Source organism: Biomphalaria glabrata, chromosome 4 (genome assembly GCF_947242115.1).
Source record: "Biomphalaria glabrata chromosome 4, xgBioGlab47.1, whole genome shotgun sequence".
In the NCBI taxonomy this organism is placed as follows: domain Eukaryota; kingdom Metazoa; phylum Mollusca; class Gastropoda; family Planorbidae; genus Biomphalaria; species Biomphalaria glabrata.
This window is the reverse complement of record NC_074714.1, coordinates 50,774,257-50,800,722: the sequence shown is the minus strand read 5'-3', so window position 1 is coordinate 50,800,722 and position 26,466 is coordinate 50,774,257. Positions and strand designations below refer to the sequence as shown.

Here is a 26,466-nt window from a genome sequence, read left to right as displayed (position 1 = left end):
GATAGATCTAAGAACACAGACATATAGCCAGAGGATACAAATGACACTTTAAGTGAATGTATCATCATTGAACATATTTTTATTAGTTGTTACTTCTTTTTTTTATATATATATTTATAAATATTTGTTGCGGACCACATCTTCGTTGTTGCAGAATACTTTTTCAACAACTGAAATTACTGTCCATCAAATGTGTTGTAACAACATTGCGGGATGTAGTAAAGAAAATTTAACACTAGCTAAATCACATTTACCTAAGCCAATGAACAAAAAAAATTCTAGGGTTGGAGTAGCCACCTAGTGGAAAATTGTATTAGGGGAGCGCGGCGCTAAAAAGGTTGAGAACACCTGATCTATGGGCTATGTAAAGGAAAAGTTTTCCACCAGAAAAAAACAAAAAAAAATCCACAAGTTAACAAAATTTTTTCCTTTTCTTTTGATCTAATGATCAGCGGGGCATCCAAATTTTATGAGGGTATTGTGTGGTTAGTTTAACATCCATACACCTTATGTATGTCTGGTACTGATTATGATCACTTAATAGAGAAAGTAAACAATGCAATTTAAAAAGAATTATTTTATAAGAATCGTAATCAATATATTAAAATTTTTAAATAGAAAAAAGAAAATAAAACTGTAAAAAAAAAAAAATGTAATCACTTTAATGGCAAAATTTTTTTAAAGCATCTATTTAGCTAAATTTTAATTGTTATTATTTTCTTTTGCCCCTTTTAACAATTCATTATGTAAAAGACATTCCAGTGATATTATTTTATCTTTGATCTTTTGGTGTACTGTTAAAATAAACTTACATCTATAGACTCCTCAATTACATCTCGCACAGAGACCAACATGCAGTCTTGCACCTGCAGCAGCCATTTCTCAACTGAGCCTTTGGCTTCATTGGTATCTATGGTATAAGAGAAAGGCACACTTTCTCCCTCCTTGCTGAACATGCCACTGATGATCAGCTCCGAGTTAAAGTCAAGCTTGTTGATTCCCTCAAAGCATTTCTTGAGATGTGGCTGGACACGGAGAGGATCTTTAGTCTCAGATAGAATCTCCAGCATCTCATCGTTGGAAAGGAAGAAAAACCTGAATATAAAAGATTTTTATGCATTATTATAAAAATCGCCACAAACTTATAATTGATGTGATAAATGAAACTGTTTCAACCTTCAGTGAGCTACCTCACCTGGGGAAAAATAATCTTTTTTTCTCTAAATAGGCATTCAATCCTCTGTTGATCTTGTCTAAAAATTCATTGCTGTCAATCAGTTTTTCAAGAACTCCTTTAGTTGTACAGATTTCTAGCACCTAGGATGAACATGAATAAATTGAATGCTGTACAGTTGTGAACAGATAGTATGATTTAACAATAAAAAAAGAGAGGGTAAAAAAAATTGATTAACAAACTTAAAAACACACAAAAACATGTAACCCTCGGACTGAGGCAAGTGTAAAAGCTTGATGTAAAAAAAAAGATGTATCAGTTTATCTGGCAGCAGGTTCTACACAAGTCAAGAGTGTTCTTGAAAATAAAAAATAGGTCAACAGATGCTAAATAATCTTTTACAGAAACTTGCACTAACATAGGGTTCTTTGCAGAGTTCAGGCACAATTTTAAGTCAGTATTAACTTCATCTTATCTTATTAGTTACTAATGCTATTTCACATAAGCAAATAATTGTTTTTCTGTAAACAAATGTGAACAATATTTCAAAGCTTTTGATGGGTTTTGATTTAGCTTAATTTTGTTGTGTAAAAAATAAATAAGGGTCTCATTGTAAACTGCTTCATTCATTATTAAGACTTTGGAATTTCAGAAAATTAAAAAAAAAATTGCTTGTACAAACACACATTAAGTAAAAAAAACCTCAATATTCAATAATTACTTTAGGATTCTTAGCACACTTAAACATCACATCTTTACACATTAAGTAAAAAAAAACCTCAAGATTCAATAATTACTTTAGGATTCTTAGCACACTTTAACATCACATCTTTAAAGTTTCTGTCCACTGTGTGAAACATTTTCCCTTCCTCAGGCATTTGGTGATTGATATCTTCTGATGAAAAGATGGGCTCCAGATACAGCCATTGAGCTTGAAGCTTCAACCATTCATCAATAGCTCTCTGTGTCAGTAGCAACGTTTCCTCCCATACCTTCAAAGTGAAACAAAGATGGCAATAAGATTATCAACACAGCAGCACTTAACTTCACATGTATCTTCATAGAAAATAAAAGTAAAGTAAAGTTCTCTCTTAGACCTTGTGGTCTATGGGGCAGAAGATGTAAAGGTCATATGTTTATTGGGCCTAAGGATAACAGGGGTGTCAAGTGACCAACCGCCTTTACTTTTCCCCAACTAATGTCAGTTACCCAAAGGCACTCAGAGGCACCCAAAGATCTCGAAATTAAAAATCTCAGTCTTCACTAGTATTTGTACCTGGGACCCACAATTCAGAAGCCGAGCGCTTTACCACTCAGCCACCACGCCTCCATCTTCACAGAATAAATGCAAGACTTCTCCTACATTCCAAACAATCCATCGGCCAGTCTCGTTAACAATCAAAGATTTAAATACTTTTATATTATAACTTATAACTATTATAACTTTTCTGTTAGGTTCATTCATACCATACTGTATTTTCAAATGCTAACATCTCAATCTGATAGCTTAATGTGATTAATGTGTGATATTAATCGTAAAGCTATTTATTTATTTTATTGAATATATTGTTACTTGGGAGAACATAATTAGATTCTTGTTTTCATAAACAGCTGGAGATGAAAAAAGCACAGAAAAGCCAAAAATAGAAATTCTAAACATTTTAACTAATAAATCCAACAAAAATAATCACATGAATAAAAAATCATAATATAAAAACAAACAAAATATAAATGATAAGCCAAACTAATAATGTAAATTGAAAGCACCAACTGTCCTGGACTGATTTGTCTACTAGGTAGCATATCTTTTATAATGTTTATTAACCCTTAAACCTATGAGATAAATCTTGAATAGAACTTTCCAGGCTAGGTCCATCTACACCATTTAGTTCTATAGAGCCCATAAACGCGGGACATCATATTTGTTTTTCATGATGTCAAATTCAGAAGTAGGTAGGTTAAGTCCCTTTCTCATGCAGATGTCTGTGACAATAAATTGATTTAACTCATTAGATTTCAACATACTTTATTTCTCTATTAGATTGTTACTTGAAGGCTTTCTATTTGTTTTTCACAAATATTTAAAGAGAATATACCAGTGATGAATGAAAAAAAAACATTAATTTATATCCAGAACTGGTCTAACCTTGACATCCTCTTCGAACGGCTTCACAAATGGGGAGTTCCTCATGGTCTGTGTCTTGACTATGTTATCGTCCAAAATTGTTTGAATGTCATCCACACCTCCGAGTATTTTCTGACCAGTGTCTTTATATAAGTTCAGATTGAAGACAATACTTTCCCATTCAGTTGTCATTTTCCTGAAAGCTCTCTCTAGAGAGAATTCCTGAGGAAAAAATTAGACAAAAATTATAATGTGTAATTTTTTTTAATGCTCTAAATTGGATTATACAATAGATTCTTGACAGCAGTGCAAGATCTCGGCAAAAGTATTGGAACCAAAGCAAAGTAACTATTTTCACAATAAGGATAATATAAAATTGGATACAGACAAAAAAAAACATATCTTGGAATAATTAAGAATATTATAAACCCAGTGGCTAGTTTTACAATAGACTTTTAAAGACTATAGAAAGTTACATGTTTGTAAAATGTTTTGTTTTGTTTTACATGTTTCGGATGTTCCTTCAGAGTTGAAGATAGTTTACTTCCTAGTCCAAACCTCCCGCAGGATGAAGGGGGATGGGAGTGGGCAGGGTTTGAACCCTCGACCGTCGATAAATTCGAACGACAGTCCAGCACGCAAACCGCACGACCAGGCAGCCATATTTAAGATGATGCAATTTTTATCTTACAGAACAATAGCTAGACATTTACATTGCTTATTTAAAATTTAATGATACTTAGAAGGAAAAAAAGCTTTTTTTTTGTATGCTTATTGTTTTTTTTTAACAGAAGCAACACTTACATAATAAGTCAAATGTAGAAATTATTTGAAGGCTTTTTTGTAATTCATGTAAGTCAATAAAAATCTCAGACCAATATTAAAGTAAGGTGTACTGTTTAAACACATGAGCAGCATTCCATTGAAATCAACAAATTAAATAAAGTCTTTGAAAAATAAATAATTTACTTTCAGATATTACTAACTTAAAGAGATTTAAAAAGATGGCCAGTTTATACTTTACCTTTGTAGCTGCAGCTGAAATAACTTCAAACTGCTCCATAAACTGCTCCAAATCAAGTTTCAATACTTTTCTAAGAGTTGTACCAGCATCTGGAGTCAAATTGAATCCAGCGATTTCTGACATAGCATCCCAGTGACGCTTTCTCAATCCAGGGTTACACATGATGCCGATAGTTGGGATGATTTCCTAAACACAATAAAAAGTAGTCATGGTTACACACGAAGCCAATGTTTTAGCATAATTCATTACAGATAAAAAAGAAAGAAACACATTTTAAAAAATTCATAAATCTAGACTTTATTAATTTACTATTTCCTGCACTTCCCTTTCAATTCAAACAGTTATTAACTTATGTGAAGACAAAAAGAAAGAATTAGTATTATGAATGGCAATGGCTTTGATTTTAAAGATTAAGGATGAATGGGATGTTTCACATGACTATGCAAGCTCAGTTGCAACCTGCTTATTTTGTCCGATCTAATGCTGAACATGTCAGGTGCCTATTTAAATTTTCTTTTCATCTTCTAGCCTGTCTTCAGCAAGGGCTTTTTATTGGACCTCAAATGTGTGTCCCAAAGCTTTCTTCCGAGCTCTCCAACTGTCTCTTTCAGAGGCCAACTTCTTCCAGCTACTTTCCCCAATCCCACCAAAAGAAAAATGGTGTTTTATCTTTATAGTGCTTCTGACACACCATTTCCTTTAAGCTCACCAAAATAGATCGCTTTTGGCATTCAGTCGTCTCCCATGTATACAACATGTATGCATGTGTACAAACCAGCGCAACTGTTGAATGATTAGTAGTGCTTCTATACTATCCATACCGACCTCCAGCAGAAAATGATTACTTGTGTGATAGTCTTGCCATTGTATGCCCATTATGAAGCAAAGGCATGGAAGAGTTTGAGGAGCTTAGATGTCATCGATAGAGCACCCAGGTCTCAGAGCCATAGAAAAATGTAGTGAGAACCACTGCTTCATAAACAGTAGGGAATGTGACATATTTTGCCATACTCTCAAATGGAGTCAACCAAAAGCGCTGTTGGCCTTAGTGATACAGCTGTCAATTTCTCTAGACATTGTTGGACTGTGCTGCCCAGGTATTTGAAGGGGTCATTCACAAGTCAGTATTATATATGGAAAAGATATTACAAATGCATAATCTTTAAATGACATTTTATCCACAATTTAATCATCTCAAAAATGAAAGCATTTAAATTTTCACTAGTGTATAACTTGTTAAACAAAAAAAACTTGTTTAGTACCTTAAACTCATTGACCCCAGCTAACATATGGTCAATGACACCTAGAATCTCTGGAGGTTTAAATGGTTCTAAATCTTGTACTGTCGGCTCTTTGCCTGCTGCAATGTCTGCTCTCTGCTGTTTTTTAATTTCCCTTTCTTGATCATCATGATCCATCTAAAACATGAAAACATCAAGAAACCTTAAGAACAACAGGTGGCGCTGTAATTATCCAAGTTCTATTCAAGATTTATCTCATAGGTTAAAGGATTAATAAACATTATAAAAGATATCAGTCTAGGATAGTTGTTGCTTTTAATTTATATTATTAGTTTTGCTTATCATATATATTTTGACAATCAATATAGCAAATTAATCACACTAAGCTATCAGATTGAGATATTAGCATTTGAAAATACAATACAGATGAGCAGGGGAGAGAAAACAACTGTGTAATAGTCAAGTCATTAAAATCCTTCAAGTTTATTTCTATAAGAATGACTTGATCATTGACACACACGATTTTCAAAAATTAAATTTTGTTATATCAAGTGTACAGAATAAAAAAGCATTGAGAAGCAATGTATTTTGATAAGTGTAATATAATTTCTTTGCACTTTTCAGCACAGCAGAATCAGATTTCTAAACTCTTCTTTTCAGAGCTCAAAAGAAATTATTATTATTTATTTATGAACACAGATTTTTCAATATAGTCCTTGACCTTGTTTAACCTGTTAATATATTTTGAAATCTCTCCCAATTTTTCATGAGATTTCTTAGAGATTTGCTCATACAGTCACAGCTGAAAGATGAACATTTTTCATCACTCTCTCTATGGATGATATTATTTTTATTGATATCTATGAATTTTAGATAAACCTATTTACTGTTCTATGAAATATCGCATAAAGTGCATACTTGTAAAACAAAAGTCATGATATATGTGTATTGCTACATTACAGTACCATGCAGACATTACTGTTTGGGAATGATGTGCAAGGGAAGGCATATTTTGTGCAAAACTACCACTAGCCAATACCAATACTTCCAATACTACCAATATTTATAGTAAATATAAACTTTTTTGTTGTTATTAATAATATTAAGTTTATATTTTGTTGCAAGTGGGACCACTAACATTGCAAATCTACTTGCACCAGTCAATTTTGATAAGGTAAAGGAAGCAGTCCACTTGACCCTGTGAGACTGTTCATGCAATAACCAATATGAGATAGGAGCTGGTTTGGTTTGAAAATATACAACAGTAACTTTTCATAAGAAAATTATTTCCAGGGAGGTAAAATTCTTGACTTTAAAGTAGTTACTTTAATGTAAATATATTTAGACTGTGAAAGACCATTTCTACGTTTACAAAATTCGATGCTTCACCTGCATTTTCTTGACTCGCAGAGCAAATATTTTCTGAGCCTTGAAAAATTCTCTGCCATATTCCTCAACTTCACTTGTAATGGCTTCAACATTTTGGTCCAAGAAGTCGCCATCCATGCATCTAGGGATACATTGTTTTTTAAATCAATTTTTGTTTTAAATAGCTTGACATAACTAAGCTAAATAAAATATTTATTTGCACGGGCATAGAGATTAGAGGGGGCGCAGTGGCTGAGTGGTTAAGCGCTTGGTTTCTGAACCTGAGGTCCTGGGTTCAAATTTCAGTGAAAGCTGGGATTTTGAATTTCGGGATTTTTAGGGCGTCTCTGAGTCCACCCAACTCTAATGGGAATCTGACTTTCTTTAGTTGGGGAAAGTAAAGGCGGTTGTTCGTTGTGCTGGCCACATGACACCATGCTCGTTAACCGTTGGCCATAGAAACAGGTAACCTTAACATCATCTGCCCCATAGATCATAAGATCTGAAAGGCGAAACTTTACTTTTACTTATAGAGATTACAGGTTAGGAAAGCTTTAGTCTTCAAAAAAAGAGATTTTTTAGACTTGTGATGTCTGAAAAAGAGATTAACCATTTTGATGGAGTAAAATAAAAGCCCCAAGTTAGTTTGAATTTGGAAAGCTTCAGCTGTATTCTATTATGTCAGTTAGACTTAACTTGCAATATTCTAACTAGTCTTTTCATGGTCCTATGGTTACTTTTTTCCCCAAACTTCCAGATATGATCAATGGCATTCATGGTTACCTTTTCTCACATCTCTGCCACTTCAGAACAGTGTTAAAGAATTTATAGAATGGTTCCAATGCTGCAGTGATCAGATCAAAGTCTGGATACTCCATAGGAGGGAATCTGTACAAAGATTCTTCCTTTCTTATCCACTCCATCTGTTGGTGTAATGAAGGTAAGTTGTGAAGTTAAAGAGTAAACAATAAATCTCTTAATCTTCGGAATCGAAGACAAGACTTATTATAATTTGTAACTAGCTTTTAAAAAAGTATTAGAGTAACTTGCACACAATATTAATGTTGATCAAATTTTTTTAAAAATTAAATCAGAAACTAAGTTATGGGCTTCTCTAATGAGATCACACTACTTATCCCAAGATGATGGAGATAACTTAAATGTAATAATATTGAAATATATAATTTATTCTTCTGGTAGTTTTAATTGAACATTAGAGTACCTACCCCAAAGCTTCAATGGACCAGAATGTAATCCAAATAAGAAATTAAAAAGGGCAGAGGTCAAAAGGGCAGAGGTCATAAACTAATAGAAAACCTATGAAACTAGAAGTTCAGAAACATTGAAAACTACTAGTGGATGCAAGTTAATCATCAGCCCTGTGGAGGAGGAACTTAGGCTGAAAGTAATGTCATTCTGAGGAGGAACTTAGGCTGAAAGTAATGTCATTCTGAGGAGGAACTTAGGCTGAAAGTAATGTCATTCTGAGGAGGAACTTAGGCTGAAAGTAATGTCATTCTGAGGAGGAACTTAGGCCTGAAAGTAATGTCATTCTGAGGAGGAACTTAGGCCTGAAAGTAATGTCATTCTGAGGAGGAACTTAGGCCTGAAAGTAATGTCATTCTGAGGAGGAACTTAGGCCTGAAAGTAATGTCATTCTGAGGAGGAACTTAGGCCTGAAAGTAATGTCATTCTGAGGAGGAACTTAGGCCTGAAAGTAATGTCATTCTGAGGAGGAACTTAGGCCTGAAAGTAATGTCATTCTGAGGAGGAACTTAGACCTGAAAGTAATGTCATTCTGAGGAGGAACTTAAGCCTGAAAGTAATGTCATTCTGAGGAGGAACTTAGGCCTGAAAGTAATGTCATTCTGAGGAGGAACTTAGGCTGAAAGTAATGTCATTCTGAGGAGGAACTTAGGCTGAAAGTAATGTCATTCTGAGGAGGAACTTAGGCTGAAAGTAATATCATTCTGAGGAGGAACTTAGGCTGAAAGTAATGTCATTCTGAGGAGGAACTTAGGCTGAAAGTAATGTCAGTCTTATATTCCAGCTCAGTTAACATCAGGGGGATCATGGAGGCTGAGTGGTAGAGCTTCTGAACCGAGGGGTTTTGGGTTCAAATCTCTGGGAAGAATGGGATTTTGAATTTCAGGATTTTTAGGGCCCCTATGAGTCCACAAGACATTTGTTAGGGAAAAGTAAAGGCAGTTGGTCGTTGTGCTGGCCTAATGACACTCTCATTGAGCTTTACATCATCTGCTCCATAGATTGCTAGGTCTGAAAGGGGTACCAACATTTAACAGCCCTACTGTTTATTGTATTTCTCTAACTAGTTGTTTACCAAGCTGCAGTAAAAATAAATCTTAATATATGACACTAACAAAGAGGCTGTACATTTACTTGAAATAGTGCTTGTCACGGATGAATGTGTGTATGTATGTATAATCTATTTTTGCAATCTGCGTGAATGACCGGAAGTGTGTTGGTTGTTAGACAGAGTCCAGCTTGTGTGTGATATGCAGTAAAGATGATTAAAGTTTATGTGTTTGATCTAGTGGTTTAATTGTTTTATTTCGTTAACTACAGCTGAACCAGGGACACCAAGACGTATCGAGACCTAAGGTAGTTTGTACCGAGTTATAAGTATAAATACAATAGGAAAGCTGTGACAGTGCTATTTAGTCATTTTAAAAAGAATTCTTAAAAAACAAAAAAAAATTATTTTATTATTTACAAAATTTTACCAAGAATACTTAAGATCTTTTAAGTGTAATACTAAGACTAAAATTTCTCTAACACTAGCCATTTCCTTACTTATAAATAACTAACACCAGGGGAATAACCCACAACTGGTATCAGCCATGACATTACCTGATTAGCAATGTCATTGAGCTTCTTCTGTACAGTCCTGGAGTCCAAGACGTACTGCTGTATCATGTGCAGCTCTCCGTAGTCATTGAATTCTTCCACACGTTTCTTCAGCCGTTCCAGTTCAACAGAAACTTTATTCCGCGCCTCCATCAACTTCATCTCCCCATTACGTTTGGTTTCTTCTAGGAGCTGCACGAGACGGAAGACGGAGAATGATACATACAAATATTATTTGAAATAGCCTCAAAACAAAAACAGTTCATCATGAAGTTGAGCTTTAAAAAGAAAAAGGTTTATTATTCCCTTTTAAATCTATATTGCTGCTTTAGTCAATTAGATATCCCAGGGAAACAAATGCCTATTGTAAACAATATCTAATGTGTACAGTATGATATTATTAAAATTCCCCTTCAAAACCATGACTTTAATAAGGAAGATGAAATAAAGTTTGTATTCCTGTAGCCAACAATTAATTAATGTCAGGTATCCATAAAAGATGAACAGATTCTTAGCAAACACAATTACCCATAACTACTGAGCAGGCTCATGCCTTAGTCATACAAATTAAAAAAGACATTAATTGTTTTCAAATGATCTTTAAAAAAGATTTTTAGCTCTTATCTTATCTTATATAATACAGACGTTACTTCAAAAAAGAAGATGATTACGTCCTACGCGTCATGCATTTAGTCATGCATATTAACCAATGACTTAAATTCTGCCAAGTCACTGGTTTTCCTGGCTAGCTCAGGCAACCCATTCCATGCTCTAATAGCACTAGGGAAGAAGGAGTATTTGTACAAATTTGTCCTAGCATATGGGATGAGGAATGTGCCTTTATCTTTGTGTCTTTCAGAGTATTTTATTAAATTTTGTTTTTGTATTTGAAGATTATGGTTCAGTGTTTTATGTATAATTGCTACTTTACTTTTGAGTCTTCTGTCCTGAAGGCTTTCTAAATTTAGTGATTTTACTAAAGGTGTTACTCTAATCAAATGTGAATATTCGTTTGTTATGAATCTCACTGCTCTATTTTGTGTCTGTTCCAGTTTCTTAATGTTTTCTTGAGTTCAGGGGTCCCAAACAGAGGATGCATATTCTATTATTGGCCTAACCAAGGTTAAATAACATTTTAGTTTTATGTTCTTATTTGATTTATAGAAATTTCTTTTAATAAATCCTAATGCTTTGTTTGATTTTTTTATAGTTTCCTCAGCAGATATCTGTGCATCACCATTTAGCCAACAGATGATTCAATGTTAAATATTTATGAAACTATTTAGCATTATTTATAAATTTTTTTAGAATCTTAAGATATTAGTAAGGGGGCATAGAGGCTGAGTGATAAAGCATTTTACTTCTGAAACAAAGGTTCCCGAGTTTAAATCCCAATGAAAATTTGTGAATTTCAAAATGTTTAGGACATCCCAGAGTCCACCCGACTCTGCCTCATAGATTGCAAGGTATGAAAGGATTACTTTAATTGTTTTAGCACTGCAGCAAACTTATAAAGTACTGGGAAACACTACTTGAAAGTCTGCATTAAGATTTTATGAGAAAAACCAAATTGAGAAAAATGCATCAAGTAAAAATACATCAGTCTTGGGAATAAACTCACAATATCATTGTTGTCAAAGATGGGAACAATTCTGTCAGGGAAACACTACTTGAAAGTTTGCACTAAGATTTTATGAGAAAAACCAAATTGAGAAAAATGCATCAAGTAAAAATACATCAGTCTTGGGAATAAACTCACAATATCATTGTTGTCAAAGATGGGAACAATTCTGTCAGGGAAACACTACTTGAAAGTTTGCACTAAGATTTTATGAGAAAAACCAAATTGAGAAAAATGCATCAAGTAAAAATACATCAGTCTTGGGAATAAACTCACAATATCATTGTTGTCAAAGATGGGAACAATTCTGTCAGGGAAACACTACTTGAAAGTTTGCATTAAGATTTTAAGAGAAAAACCAAATTGAGAAAAATGCATCAAGTAAAAATACATCAGTCTTGGGAATAAACTCACAATATCATTGTTGTCAAAGATGGGAACAATTCTGTCAGGCCAAGTGAGCACCTGTGAGTTCATTTGCATGTCTTCTTCACTGAAGAAAAACCTGTCAATGAGGTACATCACTCGATTGGCTGACTCCTGGAATGGTGCAATATGTTGACATGTTTCAACAACAACTCACTGTTATTACAGATGTAAATCAACAACTCAACTTTATTACATGTTTATATTATTACATGTTGGCTTCGGGCAAAAATGTTAAGTTCATGTGGGGGGGGGGGGGGGGAAATCCTAAATACTAGCGCGCCATTTATTCGAAATTCGACATCAAAGTCCTTCGACTATTGTCAAGTAGCATGGTGTAGTCAGACATAGTTGCAAACCCACACACAGGAAGCTTATGCAATTTATTCATGCCCACTGAAACCATGCAGCAGTGGAGCCTCACAGGCAATCGAATTGTTGGGCAGCTCTTTTAATGAGTGCACCTCCAAACGATGAGGACAAGGCTAAAAAAAAAATATTAAAACATTACTTGCTCCAAACTCTCCTGGCCAGTCAACCGAAGCTGGTGTAAGCCCTGCCCACACAGTAAAAAATCAAAAGAAAATGGTTGCTTATAGTTTAACTTAAAATATGTGCAGGTAATGTATGTATCCTACATTATAGTGACACTTCTGACAGACCACAACATATATGTTGAAACATATAGGTCTTTTAGAGAAAATACCATGGAAAATGTGTTCCCCAAGATCCTCACCTATTTAAATCTAATGGTCTAAGTTTAAATTGTAAGTGTAAAAATATTTTTCCATTTACAAGCTCAAGCATAGAACTATTTGTTTGTATTAGAATGGCAAATCCTATAAGGTTTATAAGCTGATAATAGAAAGTTAACTTTTCTCAAAAAAGAAATCTTGCATTAGAAAATATCATGACACAAAAGTATTAGCTACAAAGGTATAATGTAAAGATGTTACCTGTACTCTGGATCTCAAAGATTGCATGACGCTGCTGCGAGCTTTCTCCATGAAGCTATTCAGGTGAAACAATTCCTCTGTTGTCTTGGGCACCTGTTCTGCTTTATCTTTGATAATTTCAAACTTTTGACAGATGCTGCAATTAATTAATTAATAAGAATGAAATCAACAAATGAATTTTACGTTTTGTTTAAAAAGATATGGTTAATGATATATTTCAGCTATTAAGGATCAATCCAAGGAAACCAAGCATTATATAGTATTTGCTTGTTTTACATGTTATGGATGTTCCTTCAGAGTTGAAGATAATTTACTTCCTAGTTTGTGTTTCAATATTTTCACATAGATTTACATAAATAATATTTTATTCAAGTATATAAAACTTTAATTCTTCTTGTATTAATCTACATTTGTTGTATTAATCTACATATCTTAAAACTATTTTTTTAATTTTAAATAGCTTTAATATGGCACAACTTTCATGCTTATAGCATCCTCAGAGCGCTATGGTCCAAGCTCATTTATGAACCAGTGGGGGGAGGGGGTATGTGGGAGAAGGTTTAGGCGCTCAGTAAACACAACTCGGCTCGAGTTGGGTGTCAAACCTCAAGCCCCCTTAGTGGGTAGGCAAGCCAAGTTCCAGCATACTTGTCCTATTGGCCACACATATTAAATATGTAATTTTATATTAAATATTATTTCAATAATTGTGCAAACCATTTCTTCACCTTTTTAATTCTCATTATTTTTCTTTCTACAGTTTAAAGTATTTGAAAGAAAAATTCTAATTAGTCATCTTTTTTTCACATTCAATTCTTGGAAGGATGGCTGCCACCTCATATGGTATGCATTCTGGACTGTCTTCTCAATGGTCGTCCTGGGTTCGAACCCTGTCTGCCATAATCCCCCACCATCCTGTGGGAAGTTTGGTCTAGGAGGTAGTAACTTCAATTCAAAAGGAACATTTCAAAAATGTAGAACAGAACAGAAGTTTTAAAGTTTTCTAGCTGAATTAAAAAATTTAAAAAAGGGGGAGAGCAATTCTAACCTAATGTTCTCATTTTTGTGTTCCTCAATCACAGCCACAAGGAGACCATGACACAATTCACGTGACAGCTTAACTAGACTTTCCTTGACCTCATCACAGTAAACAGTCAGCAAGGGGAAGCTCTCTACTGACGGCAAGCTTTGTATCTCTGATATGATCATATAGAACTCATTGATGTACTGAAACAGAGAGAGGTCTCACCTAGAAACAGTCTTAGGGTATGATTGAAGATGTGTCAAATAGGAACAATTTTAGTGTATGATTGAAGATGTGTCAAGTAGCAACAGTTTTGGTGAACGATTCAAGAAGCAACAATTTTTAATGTATGATCAAAGATGTGTCAAATAGCAACAATTTTAATGTATGATTGAAGATGTGTCAAGTAGCAACAGTTTTGGTGTATGATTTAAGATGTGTCAAGTAGCAACAATTTTAGTGTGTGACTAAAGATGTGTCAAGTAGCAACAATTTTAGTGTATGACTGAAGATGTGTCAAGTAGCAACAGTTTTGGTGTATGATTGAAGATGTGTCAAGTAGCAACAGTTTTGGTGTATGATTCAAGATGTGTCAAGTAGCAACAATTTTAGTGTATGACTGAAGATGTGTCAAGTAGCAACAATTTTAGTGCAAGATTGAAAATGAACAGCATGGAAGATTATTCCATCCTAACCCTGAGGATAGTGAAGGATGGCAGTCGGCAGGGTTTGAGCCTGTGACCATTGAGACAACAGAGTCCAGAGCACATACCACATGACCAGGCAGCCAGTCATGTAAGGAATTTACTGCTAGTTAAGTCTCCTTTTCAAACAGGATTCATATAAAATAAAATATGTCTATTCAAAGACAAATACAAGAAATGTATGTACATGAAATTAAAATGTCTAAGATAATTAAAGAATGCTAAGGGAAAAAAATATTTTTTATTGTACCTCTTTATGTTCTTCAAACGAATGTTCATCTTTCAAATATTCTTTGATATTGTTATCAGTTTCTCCATTGACAATGTGACCAAACTCTCCAGCTGTAACATAGGAAGATAAAATATAAAAGACAAGCTAGAGGAAAGAGTGTTGACTTGTGAGTGCCTTCCAGAGATGAAGATTATTAGGGATAGTGTTAGGCAGGGTTCAAACTAGAAATCAGTGACTGGTCCAGAACACATAACCATCAACAGTCCAGAGCACATTTCACATGACCATCCAGCATAGAAAGAAGAGACAACAGCTGGGTGGTGGAGAGAGGGAAAACTGCTGGGAATCAGAAAGAGCTCTTGACAATAAGAAAAAGGAATTAGAAATAGAAAAAAAAAAGAGAACTGTAAAAGCAGAAAACGTATTGTAAGAAGATATGTTGGAAACTTAAAAGTACTGCCGGGAACTGGAACCTTCTTCTTCTTCTTCCTCTTTCTCATTGTTATGTTGGAGCGTTCAGATAACTAGACCAATATATGAGATGAACTTTGCAGTGGTTTCCAAATCAGGGAGCTCTCCAAATAGTTTTCTTTCTATTGGGGCATTTTGGGGCCAGTGTCTTGTAGGGGCCTCATGGTAAAGTGAATAGTTTTGAAGGACATGGCCAGCATTCTCTGGTGACACTCCACACAGGCAGATTTCACTGGTTCCAATTTTGAGCTTCCGGTACATATGTTGTCTCATTCTGTTGTATCCGGTCCTGAGTCAAAAGATTAGATGTTCATCTTGTCAGGATAGCTCATAACAGGAATCATCTTTCATGTGATTCGGATGAGAGCTTGTCCATTTCTGATTTATTTTATTCACTATTAGTTTCTTCATTTCTTCTGGAGGAAATGGAACCAACAGAACTGCTAAAGCAGAAAATGTATTGTAAGAAGATATGTTGGGAACTTAAAAGTACTGCTGGGAACTGGAACCAACAGAACTGCTAAAGCAGAAAATGTATTGTAAGAAGATATGTTGGGAACTTAAAAGTTCTGCTGGGAACTGGAACCAACAGAGCTGCTAAAGCAGAAAATGTATTGTAAGAAGATATGTTGGGAACTTAAAAGTTCTGCTGGGAACTGGAACCAACAGAACTGCAAAGAAGTGATGGGAGCTGGACCAAACAAAAGAGCTGAAAAATGGATGAAAAATGCTGAAAATTGGAATACTTGGAACTTGACCCAAAAAAAAACTGGAAAGAACTTCTGGGGACTGGGCCCAAGAACACTGGAAAGAATTATAAGGTATTAAAGAGCTAATTAACATTTGAAGTTTGTTGCAAGTCAGTATTGGTTTTAACTGAAAAACGCTTACTTAGTTTGTCCAAAAGCTCATCTGCATCTATAAAGTATCTTCTAACATGCTCTTTCAGTTTGTGGCTGAGCTCTTCAGTGATATGAGGTGATATGGATGTGTCAATGTAGGCTTCATCTGGCTTCCATTCTAGGTAAGCTTTTACAGTTGGCACCTGCAGAAAGATACATTCAAACAAAAAATAAAGTCAACACCATGGGAAAGAAATTGAGAAAAGCAATATATGGTCAATGTGGAAGACCAAAAGTAATCAACATTTAACATTCCCATTATTAATAGAAAACAACAGAGGAACCACGCAAATTATATAAAGGTTTGAGAGTCAGCAATGATGCCCCTTTAAAAATTTTCCCTTGAGCTCTTTGACATTTTCATTTTGGCTCAGAATAATAAAACTTGAAAAAAAATGAAAAAAATAACAATAACCATTGCCACTTAGTTGGTTGTAGGCTTAGTAGCCAAGCTGAATGCACTGCATCTGGTTACTTAAAAACATTTCTAGCATATCTAATTTATAACACGAAGGAACATTTGTTTTTTTTTTAGTTTATTACCCTTTTTAGGCTCTCTTCCAAACGCTGCACATAGTAAAGTATAGCACTGATGACATCATCAATGGTGTTGGTGAACTTTAATGCATTGCCTTCAAAAACAATAGTCAGTTGGAGTAAAGGAAGCTTCAGACTATTCTCCGGCCGAAAAAGTCGTTCATATTTTTTTAAAGTGCTAACTAGCATCTGCTTCATCTGTAAAATAGGTCAAACTAGGTCAATGAACTAGGTCAATGAACAATATACAATGCAATAAACATTTTAAACAATGTGCGTGATTTTCATGACTGGACTAGGTGATAAGTCTTGATTAAGTATATTATTGTTTATTCTGATGTCCCTTGGCTAGTTTGAACTTGCACAGTAGAATAAGTGAAGTAATGTTATAGTTAGACAACACACAAAACATCCAAGCCAGGACAATACTTTATATTTTGTTACAAATTAGTCTACATAGAAATGTATTTCAATTTTTTAAAAGTTGATTACATTAAATAATAAAAGTCCACCCAGCTCACCTGACATTATTTGGGGAAAAGTAAAGGCAGTTGGTCATTGTGCTAGCCACATGACACTCTCATTCTGTCCTATAGACAACAAGGTCTGAAAGGGGAACTTTACTTAACTTTTCTATTAAAAAATTTAAAATATTTCTCAATAAAAATTTTTAACTGGTTGAGATGCAACACATACAAATGTATACCGAACCTGAATTCCTATAAGTGTTGAAGCACTTTTAAAAAATGAATCCATTTTTTCTGGATTTTCAGAGCTTTTTGATTTCATCTGGCTAGTAAAAATGTTTAAAACTTTGGGGTACCAGCTGTAGAAATGGAGATAATTAATATATTAAAATAGGTGTTAACATAAATAAACTTTGTTTTATTTTTTTGCCTTTTGGTAACAAGATTTATTAAACAGGTTTAACTTTTTATTCATCATTTTACTAACAACTTTAAAAGACACTTTTTTACCTCTTCATAAACTTATGTTCACTATGAGTCAAATCTTTATCAATACATTCTTTATATTGTTCTAAGGTCATGACCCCCATATTTCTGAAATCAAAACAAAATAGATTAAAATGCCAATTTACATTAGTCATAACAAACATTAACAATAACTGAGGGGGAACTTTATATATATATATATATTGTTACGATTCTCTCTCCTAATCAGGCCTTCTGTAAACACTGCTAAGGTTCATGCCAGTACTGTCCCATGCCTATCAATATAGCACACTAAACTGTATTACTGGCCTGTGTCACATATCTCAGCTGATCACACACAGTTAACCATTTTGCGTCGCGAATAGGGATATAACAATATATATATCTTAAGGGATAAGGCACAAAGTTGAATTCCAATAATTCCAGTTTAAAATATTGTTCTAATAATGAAAGCCTTCAAGGACATAAACTAGAAAATCCTTCAGCACAATTTTACCGTTCTACATATTCGTACATTGTCTTATTGTCCAACAAGCCTAATAAAAAAATTGCTTACCTGTAACTGGAAATATCCAGCAAACTGTATCTAGAAATGGTCAGTTGACAAAATTCTAATACAGCTGTGTGAGTGGGATTGAGAAGATTTAGGGTCTGGAATATTTTTGCTCTTCTCTCTAAGTAGTCTTTGTGCCAAGGTCTACAGAAGTTGAGACCCCTGCAATAGTTCAGGACAAAGTGATGGTAACATTGTATAATCACTACTGCAGGGTAATAACATTGACAATGCTGATGGCATTGTATATGTGTGAGGGGGGTACATTTCTACCCTAGAAAGTAGACACTGTGTTTACATTTGTTGCTAGTTTTCCTGCACTGTTTTTCCAACCTCAATTTGGTTAAACAATCATGAGCTGCTGGTTTCTGTTAAAATTATCAACTATTTTATATCTTTCTTTTTTTTTCATGAGGGACCCATCCATCCATCCCATAGGCGCCACAGCTGATGAAAGGCCCTAGCCACCTATAGAACATCTCTCCATTATGATCTAACCAGTGTTTTACGTTTCCATGCCTGGATTTGGCTGTCATCAAGTCCATTTCCACGCATAGGTCATTTCCTGTTGTTATCAGTCCAGTTTTTTATTTGTGTTTTAGTTTTCGTTACAATATTTTTTATATGACTGGGTTGTTAGCCCTGCACATAACCATCTGGAGGGCTGCCCCTTTCTGGCTCTCTAGATAGCTGCCTTTATTTTCGGGTAAGGTGCCCTAGCCTTTGTAGATCCCTCCATACATGGCAGCAAGTTTGATTTTGGTACACGCTGGGTATTTTATTTCCACGGTACCCACCATATCTGGAGGACATTTCCCAAGTCGACAAGTTTTTATTTTTTAATGTCCATTATCCAAAATAATTTTTTTTTTTACTTTTATAAATATTAATTTGTTTTATCTTAAAAGGGTGTGAATTCTTATTGAATTCTATACCAAATATAACATTTTCTAATCAACAACAAAAACTTTATTGAAGTTTAATCTTAACAGGGTAGTGAAATACATAGTAGCCAAATAGATAATTCTTCAGGAAGGTGGAAAATAATTATGGAGAGGAGTTAAATAATAAACAGAAAGGGGAGCTTTTAAATTACTTTTCATTACTTCTTCTTACACCTGCTAAATTAAAACAAAAAGATTAAATAAGTCCAGTTGTGATGAATCTTTTGATAAGTCACTTTGTATTTAGGCTTATTTATGTTAATGATCAGATACTTACAAAGGTTCACTAGGAGGTGGGCCAGCCTTCTCTGTTTCTAATCCTTTCACTTCAGGTTTAATGAGGATATGCTGAACTGGAAAGTTGGCAAAAAAAATTAAATAGCAAATAATTGATCAAAATATATATGCATTTGCAATCAACCTGAAGAGAAACTACAAGACAAAGTTGTATTGTACTGTTCTATACCTACAATTAATTTTGAGCAGAGATATTTTTAAGATAGTAAGGACTCCTACAATTTCCCAGCACTGTGTCTAGTGCAAGTGAACAATTTTGTGTTAGAAGATATCAACATGTTATTTTGGGTGATACCTTTGAAAGAGGTGGAGAAGCGAGAGAAAGAAATTTTTAAAAAAGAGAAAAATACCTTTCATACAGAAGAGTGGAGGAGCAAGAGAGACAAATTGAAAAAAAAAAGTACCTTAAAACAGAAGAGGTGAAAATCAAGAGAGACAAATTGAAAAAAAAAAAAGAAAAGATGAGCTGATGAAAAGGTTATTTGTTATTCTCCCCGGCCCCCTCCAAAATGCTTTAAACCAGACAAAGTTCATCAAATAAATGAATGGTACAACTAGAGTGCTGTGAGTATATATAAGATAAATAATGATAGAAATACAAAGCTAGACTGTGTAGAATATCGATGAATTGTGATGTTTAAAAAAAAATCAAAATTGTTCATATCAATTAAGTCTGAGCACACTTAATATATATAATTGATGAATGTGTCAACACTATGTTCCATGGTCAATGAACTAAAAGTACCACACCATATGCAGTTACTTTATGCTCTTCAATTCTAGCTCATTGACTAGTACACATATGTCAAATTGAGTCATACACACATGTCTAATTGACTAGTACACATATCTAATTGACTAGTGCACATATCTAATTGACAAGTATACACAAGTCTAATTGAGTGGTACAGATGTCTAATTGACTATTACATAACATATCTAATAGACTAGTACACACATATTTAATGGACTAGTATAAACGTATCTAAGTGACTATTACACACATATCTAAGTGACTATTACACACATATCTAATTGACTAGTATAAACATATCTAAGTGACTATTACACACATATTTGATTGACTAGTACATATCTAAGTTCACTCACTGTTGGACAGCTGGATACTTTTGGCAAACATTTCTTTCACCTCTGTAAATAGTTCATTTATCATTTTTTGCTTCTCAGGACCAGTACGCAACTTCTCCGGGATAAGCAACATGATGCGCTCCTGGGAGGTCTGATCCATGGGTGCAACTGGTGTGTTCATGATGAATTTTTTAAGTGCCAGATAGTTTAACTGAAACATTTAGAATCAGTATCAAAATAATAAATATCTGAATGAATGAGTATGGCTGATTGGTCACGCAGTATGTGCGCTGGACTGTTGTTCAGTTGTCTCAATAGTCCCAGGCTCATACCATTCCCGCTGCCATCCCCTGTCATCTTTTGAACTAGGAAGTAGATTATCTTGAACTCTGAAGGAACATATGTAAAACGTACTGAAATATGTAAAACAAGTACATGTACTATTGATAAGTTCTAGATATAGTCTCTTTATAATCATTAAGTGCTGCCACATTTATCAATAGTAGGTTTCATTTTTTTAAAGTGTGTATGAAGTAGCTTAACCACTTTTCAATTATTGTTTTAGTACTTTTTTTTTAGCATTTTGAGTTGCTATCAAATTATGTCAACTTAGAGTCACATTAAATGATTTGATTTTGATTTTAGGTACATCAGCACAATTAAGGCCATGTCGTGCCTGCAGTCCCTTAAGGACTACTCTGTCTCTACATAACAAGGGCTAAATTCTATACAGTTAAATCAAGGTCTATTCACAGTTAAAATAGTAAAGGTCACATTAAATGAAGTACCGAACCAAATATGTTGCTGCATGTTGTAGAAATGAGTAACTTGTGCTCCCCAGAGCAATATTTGGTTTCAATATTTACTAACATATATGTAGATTGGACATATAAATACTTTGAGTGAAAAAAGTGTGTTTTGTTTTTAAGAATCATCCTGTACAGTGAGATGTGTGACTGCAGAGAAGGTCCTAAATTTTCATTTTGTTAAAGGCCACAATTTTTTAACAGGGTTAATGTTCCACCCAGCTCTAATATGTACCAGGCATCTATTAGGAAAAACAAAAGCTTCAGTTTTTGTTCCATATTAGGCAAATTCACCCTTATATACCAACGTTAAAAAAGATGAATAAATTCTACTGAACCTGCACCTAAAGACTCTTAAATTTAGATGGAAAACTTGTAATACTATTTTTGCTAAAAAATTCTTTAGCAATAGTGGTGTCTGACTTCTTAGAGAACAAAAAATATGTATTACTTCAAAATTCAGCATTTTTTTTCGGATTTAAAAACGTAAAATTTGTTTAAAAAAATAACTAGTGAAAGAAATTAAATAACCATGTTGAATTAATGATTTATCAGTCAATGTTAAGAATATTCTTTACCTTTAAGCAATGATCCTCTGAAGGCTTGAACTGAAAAAAGATTTACAATTATAAATATATATATAAAGGAGCATCGTAGGAAAGGAATTGGGATGCTACAAAAGGATCCTAGGTATCATCTACAAAGATTGCATCACAAATGAAGAGATTAGAAACAACATCACAAAGGCATTTGAGCCCCACAATGACCTGCTAACTGCGAAAAAAGCAAACCGAAACTTTATGGCCATATCACAAAGTCGTCAGGGCTCGCAAAGACCTTTCTTCAAGGAACAGTGCCATGAAAGAAGAAGAGACAGACACAGAAAGCGATGAGAAGGCACCATAAAACAACGGACAGGCCTGTCATTGAAAGAGATTCTGTCCAAGGCAAAAAGACAGAGAGGAATGGAGAAAGAGGATTGACAGATCATGTGTGGTGCCCCAACTGTTCAACTTGAATAAGGCATAAGCGGGGATATATATTTATATAGGTGAAGCATTACAATGTGGGCCATTTTATTCAGAATACATGAAAGTATCTTCAGTATGTCTTTTCTTTCAACAATAAAAGGATTACATTTGTATAAATAAGACACAAAAAACACACAGTTTCATAAAACCCATTAAAGGGTGCCAGGTTGTATGGCATGAGATGGTCTCTGGCTCCCTGTCGTCCTGCACGAGGTTTGGGCTAGGATGTAATAATCTTGATTATTATTATTCCTATTATTATGGCTTTTATATAGCCCTACTTTCATGCTTATAGCATGCTCAGAGCGTTTTGGTCCAATCTCATTTGTGGACCAGTGGGGGGGAGGGGGGTATCTAGGAGTTGGTTTTCCGTGCTGCCTTTAGGCGTTCAGTAAACGCAACTCTGCCCGAGTCAGGTGTCGAACCTCGAGCCCCCTTCTAGGTAGCCAAGACAAGCCAAGTTCAAGCGCACTTAGCCTCTCGACCACGCTTCCCACAAAAGGAACATCTGAAACTTTACAGTCAAGTCAAGAAAATAAGGTACAAACAATCTAGATAAAAAAATACATTGTACTGGCTAGGAAAGTTATTGTTGCATAACTTTGGTCTACTTAGTTTTAATCAGGGGAGCTGTTTCTTAAGTTACCTGTCAGCATATAAATAAAATTCAAAACTATTTGTTTAAGCCTGTACCTCTCGCCGCAGTGGAGGCTCAATGTCCTGCTTAATACGAAGCTGCTGCTGGTGAAATCTCATTTTCTCTTCTCCTGCGTCTTTCAAAGCTTGGCACTGGCTAATAACATTAAAATTGTGCAATGAAACATTGGTCATTAGTCGACTTATAAAGAGTACACAAATTTATTTTTTTTATTTTTAAATTTAAATATTTTGTTGTTTTTTTGGATTGCAATTTCTAATAGCTTGACCTTCCCCTCCTCCCAATTTATTTTAATGCATTCTTCTCTTTTTTTTTGTATCTATATCTGTGCTCATCCCTGAATATTTCTGATATAGAATTCAGGCTTGTAATTCTACTTTAAGAACAAGCTTATAAATATTATGTTCAATTTACTTTTAAAAAATCGATGCATTTACATTTTTATAAGGTTTTTTGGGGAGACCCTCCCTTCCCATTGTATTATAGTATTTTACTATTATCAATATTGAATAGAAGGTTTTGACAAGGAAATTATAAGCTGCATTTTTTTATTTAAATATTTTCTATTATTATCAAATACATTGATGGCTGCCTGGTCATGCAGTATGCATGCTGGACTGTCGTTTGGTCAGCTTGATAGTCCAGAGTTCGTACCCTCCTGCAGCCATCTCCCATCATCCTGTGGGTGGTTTGGACTAGGAAGTAGATTATCTTCAACTCCGAAGGAACATGCGAAACATGTAAAACCAACATTTTACTCAGAAAACATTAAAAAGTAGGCCTAAATATGATTAAGGTCATTTTACAACTTCTGCATATTATACTAGATAGAGAAACAATGTAAGTAAAAGTTTATAGAAAATAGATCTAGACAACAGCTTTAACTTACTAATACTTCATGAGATTTTCATGTTGAGCTTTCACTTTTGAGTGATGCATCAAATTACTGTTCATCCATTGGTCATGCTTAATATCATCTTTCATTATAGGTGGCAGTACAGGTTTCCCATTTATAAGCTTAAATCCGCGGATACGTTCAATAAAATTGGTGGATGCTTCATATTGTGTTGTGGCCCTTCGACTGGATGGAGGTATCTTGATTTTTTCAAGAGTATCTAGTTTTTTTCTAGATTTTGTTTTTTCCATTTTCTTATTCAAAAGCTAAGCCTCCTCTAACTAAACCTAACAAATAAAAATGAACTTTATGATTACTAGCCAAGAGCTTGATCAATAAATTAATTTAGATCTAGATTAATATATCTAAAACAAGAAAAACCTAAAAAATATTTTAAAAAAAAAAAAAAAAAAAAAAGCTTATACAAAGTGTAATTGTATCAATTAATTTGGATGTAATTAAATTTATAATAGATCTAGACTAACAATAATAAATCAGTGTGATTAGAAATATTTTAAATTGTTTTTGCTTAGCGCAATTTAATGTTTTTAGCTTTCTCAATGTGCTATGATCCTATCATTGTCTGGACCAGTTGGGAAGGGGTGAAGGGGGTATCTGTGTGAAGGTTATTTAAAAAATGTATGACTTCAATTCAAACTTGAGGGCTCAAGCCTTCTAAAGCCAATACACTAACACTGTGCCAGCAAAATGCTTATGAAAATAGGTTTTATAGTTATCTTTGCTAGTTTCAAACTTTTAAGTGATGACCAATTTCTCTACACAAAGTATAAAGTGGGCTAATTCTTTCCCTTGTTTGATATGAAATAAAATAATTAATTGCCAATAGTTAATTAACTAATTTGTTTTTGTTTTTTTTATTGATTCTTGTTTTGTCAGGTACAAGAAATAATTGTGCAAAATTTAAACTTGAACGGGATTGGTTGATGAAGAGGTAAGGTGTACAAACTTGACAAACTTTTTACCAGACAGACAAAGTGAGTTGATATAAGCTTGGTAAAAAAAAAAAAGAATGGAATATTTTTAAAAAAAGACTAAAAATATGTGACTAAAAGATATGTTGATGGACTGAGGGAGCATTACAGTAGAAACTATTAATCATTTATTATATTTATTAATTGCTGAATTTTTCATTCATCAGAATGTAATGAAATGTCACTAAATGTCATATATATAATTAAAATTAAATGATTTTAATCTTTTTTTTTTTATTTTGTAAGTTATCCATAAAATATATATAATTAGGATTGGTTGGGAAGAAGCGATACCATCTAAAGCACCTCCAAATCATATTCTCCTGTTTTACAATCGCCATGCTCTTATTTTAGTGGCAGACAGACTGGAGGGGAGGTCGAATGAGTACTTTTTAACTATAAAGGCCTATTTATTGATGATTGAACCCTGTATTAGAGAAGGAGGCAGCACAATATAAACAGGTGTTGAAATATCAATTTTGCATATAGATTTAGATCTATTATTTAGATAAGTATCTAATTGTTTTTACACAATTTGTGTTCAATCAAGTAGGCTTGCTAGTAAATATCAATAAGTAGTATTTATAAATAATAAAATATTTATACAAATTGTGCTTATGCTCCCCACAAATTCGTCAGCATCCTATTTTCTAAATCTAGACTATTAAAAGCGTAGCCATTTATGATTTTCTGATCTATATAGAATCTAGACTATTTCTCTAGAGTCTAGAATATCTCATAAGTACTATACTAAGACTAGATCTAGACTATTCAGTCTATTCTAGACCTCTTGTTGGATGGCTGCCTGGTCGTGCGGTTTGAGCGCTGGACTGTCGTTCAGATTTATCGATGGTCCAGGGTTCAAACCCTGCCCGCTCCCATCCCCCGTCGTCCTGCGGGAGGTTTGGACTAGGAAGTAAATATATTCAACTCTGTTTGTAAAAAATGTTTGACATAATTCGGATGTTCCTTCAGAGTTGAAGGAACATCTGAAACATGTAAAACATTTTACAAAACAAACAAACATTTTACATGTTGAGTGAAAATTGGGTGGCTTTAACTTTAAGTCTTGCAGCAGTCTAGCCATTGATAAATTCCAAATTGATTTGAATGATTGATTATTGATAGTATCTTTATCTTACTATTCTAATTCTTAATCTTAGTATCATAATCTAGACTGACTAGAGCATTGTGATTGATAATTTAGACATAGTATTAGAGAGTCAGAGTGACACAGACTGACAGACTCACAGAGTGTGACAGAGTGACAGTCTTACTCTTAGAGACTTAGAATAAAATTATTAAAAATACATAAGAGTGATATAGACTTTTCGTAATGACCAATTCTTATGTTATACAATTATACATTAATAAGAGGATCTTCCACTAATTGTTTTCTTTGTTTTTATTTACAATAAAGAATCTAGAATAGATCTATAGATCTAGTATATAAATCTAGATTCTATACAATAATACATGTCTAAAGCAAGCAAATAAGCCGCGTCCATAGCAGCTGCATTGTCAGTTTTCTTTAAGATCTGGATCTAAGTCAAATAACAAATACAAATTTAAAAA

General features: G+C 34.0%; 1 protein-coding gene across 3 annotated transcripts in view; it reads right to left on the bottom strand.

Moving 5' to 3' along the window:
* Positions 1 to 26,409, bottom strand: part of LOC106051253 (dynein axonemal heavy chain 12-like) — a 73,448-nt gene extending 47,039 nt beyond the window's left edge. Inside the window, exons 1-24 of one of the 3 annotated variants that reach the window (XM_056027428.1) lie at positions 26,368 to 26,409; positions 23,894 to 24,186; positions 23,040 to 23,139; positions 21,894 to 21,923; positions 20,531 to 20,720; positions 19,401 to 19,476; positions 18,183 to 18,341; positions 17,651 to 17,734; positions 17,385 to 17,499; positions 16,680 to 16,871; positions 16,126 to 16,279; positions 14,782 to 14,873; positions 13,852 to 14,030; positions 12,804 to 12,939; positions 11,836 to 11,961; positions 9,804 to 9,992; positions 7,716 to 7,855; positions 6,954 to 7,074; positions 5,586 to 5,741; positions 4,324 to 4,509; positions 3,321 to 3,521; positions 1,972 to 2,166; positions 1,196 to 1,317; positions 813 to 1,095 (exon numbers count right to left, since the gene is read on the bottom strand). In XM_056027428.1, coding sequence (XP_055883403.1) covers positions 813 to 1,095; positions 1,196 to 1,317; positions 1,972 to 2,166; positions 3,321 to 3,521; positions 4,324 to 4,509; positions 5,586 to 5,741; positions 6,954 to 7,074; positions 7,716 to 7,855; positions 9,804 to 9,992; positions 11,836 to 11,961; positions 12,804 to 12,939; positions 13,852 to 14,030; positions 14,782 to 14,873; positions 16,126 to 16,279; positions 16,680 to 16,871; positions 17,385 to 17,499; positions 17,651 to 17,734; positions 18,183 to 18,341; positions 19,401 to 19,476; positions 20,531 to 20,720; positions 21,894 to 21,923; positions 23,040 to 23,139; positions 23,894 to 24,150 — 3,483 coding nt within the window. In that variant the 5' untranslated portion in view covers positions 24,151 to 24,186; positions 26,368 to 26,409. Of the gene's footprint in view, positions 1 to 812; positions 1,096 to 1,195; positions 1,318 to 1,971; positions 2,167 to 3,320; positions 3,522 to 4,323; positions 4,510 to 5,585; positions 5,742 to 6,953; positions 7,075 to 7,715; positions 7,856 to 9,803; positions 9,993 to 11,421; positions 11,454 to 11,835; positions 11,962 to 12,803; positions 12,940 to 13,851; positions 14,031 to 14,781; positions 14,874 to 16,125; positions 16,280 to 16,679; positions 16,872 to 17,384; positions 17,500 to 17,650; positions 17,735 to 18,182; positions 18,342 to 19,400; positions 19,477 to 20,530; positions 20,721 to 21,893; positions 21,924 to 23,039; positions 23,140 to 23,893; positions 24,187 to 26,257; positions 26,348 to 26,367 lie in introns of those variants that run through there. The other 2 variants (XM_056027427.1, XM_056027429.1) reach the window with 2 other exon arrangements.
* Between the last annotated feature and the right edge of the window lie 57 nt (positions 26,410 to 26,466).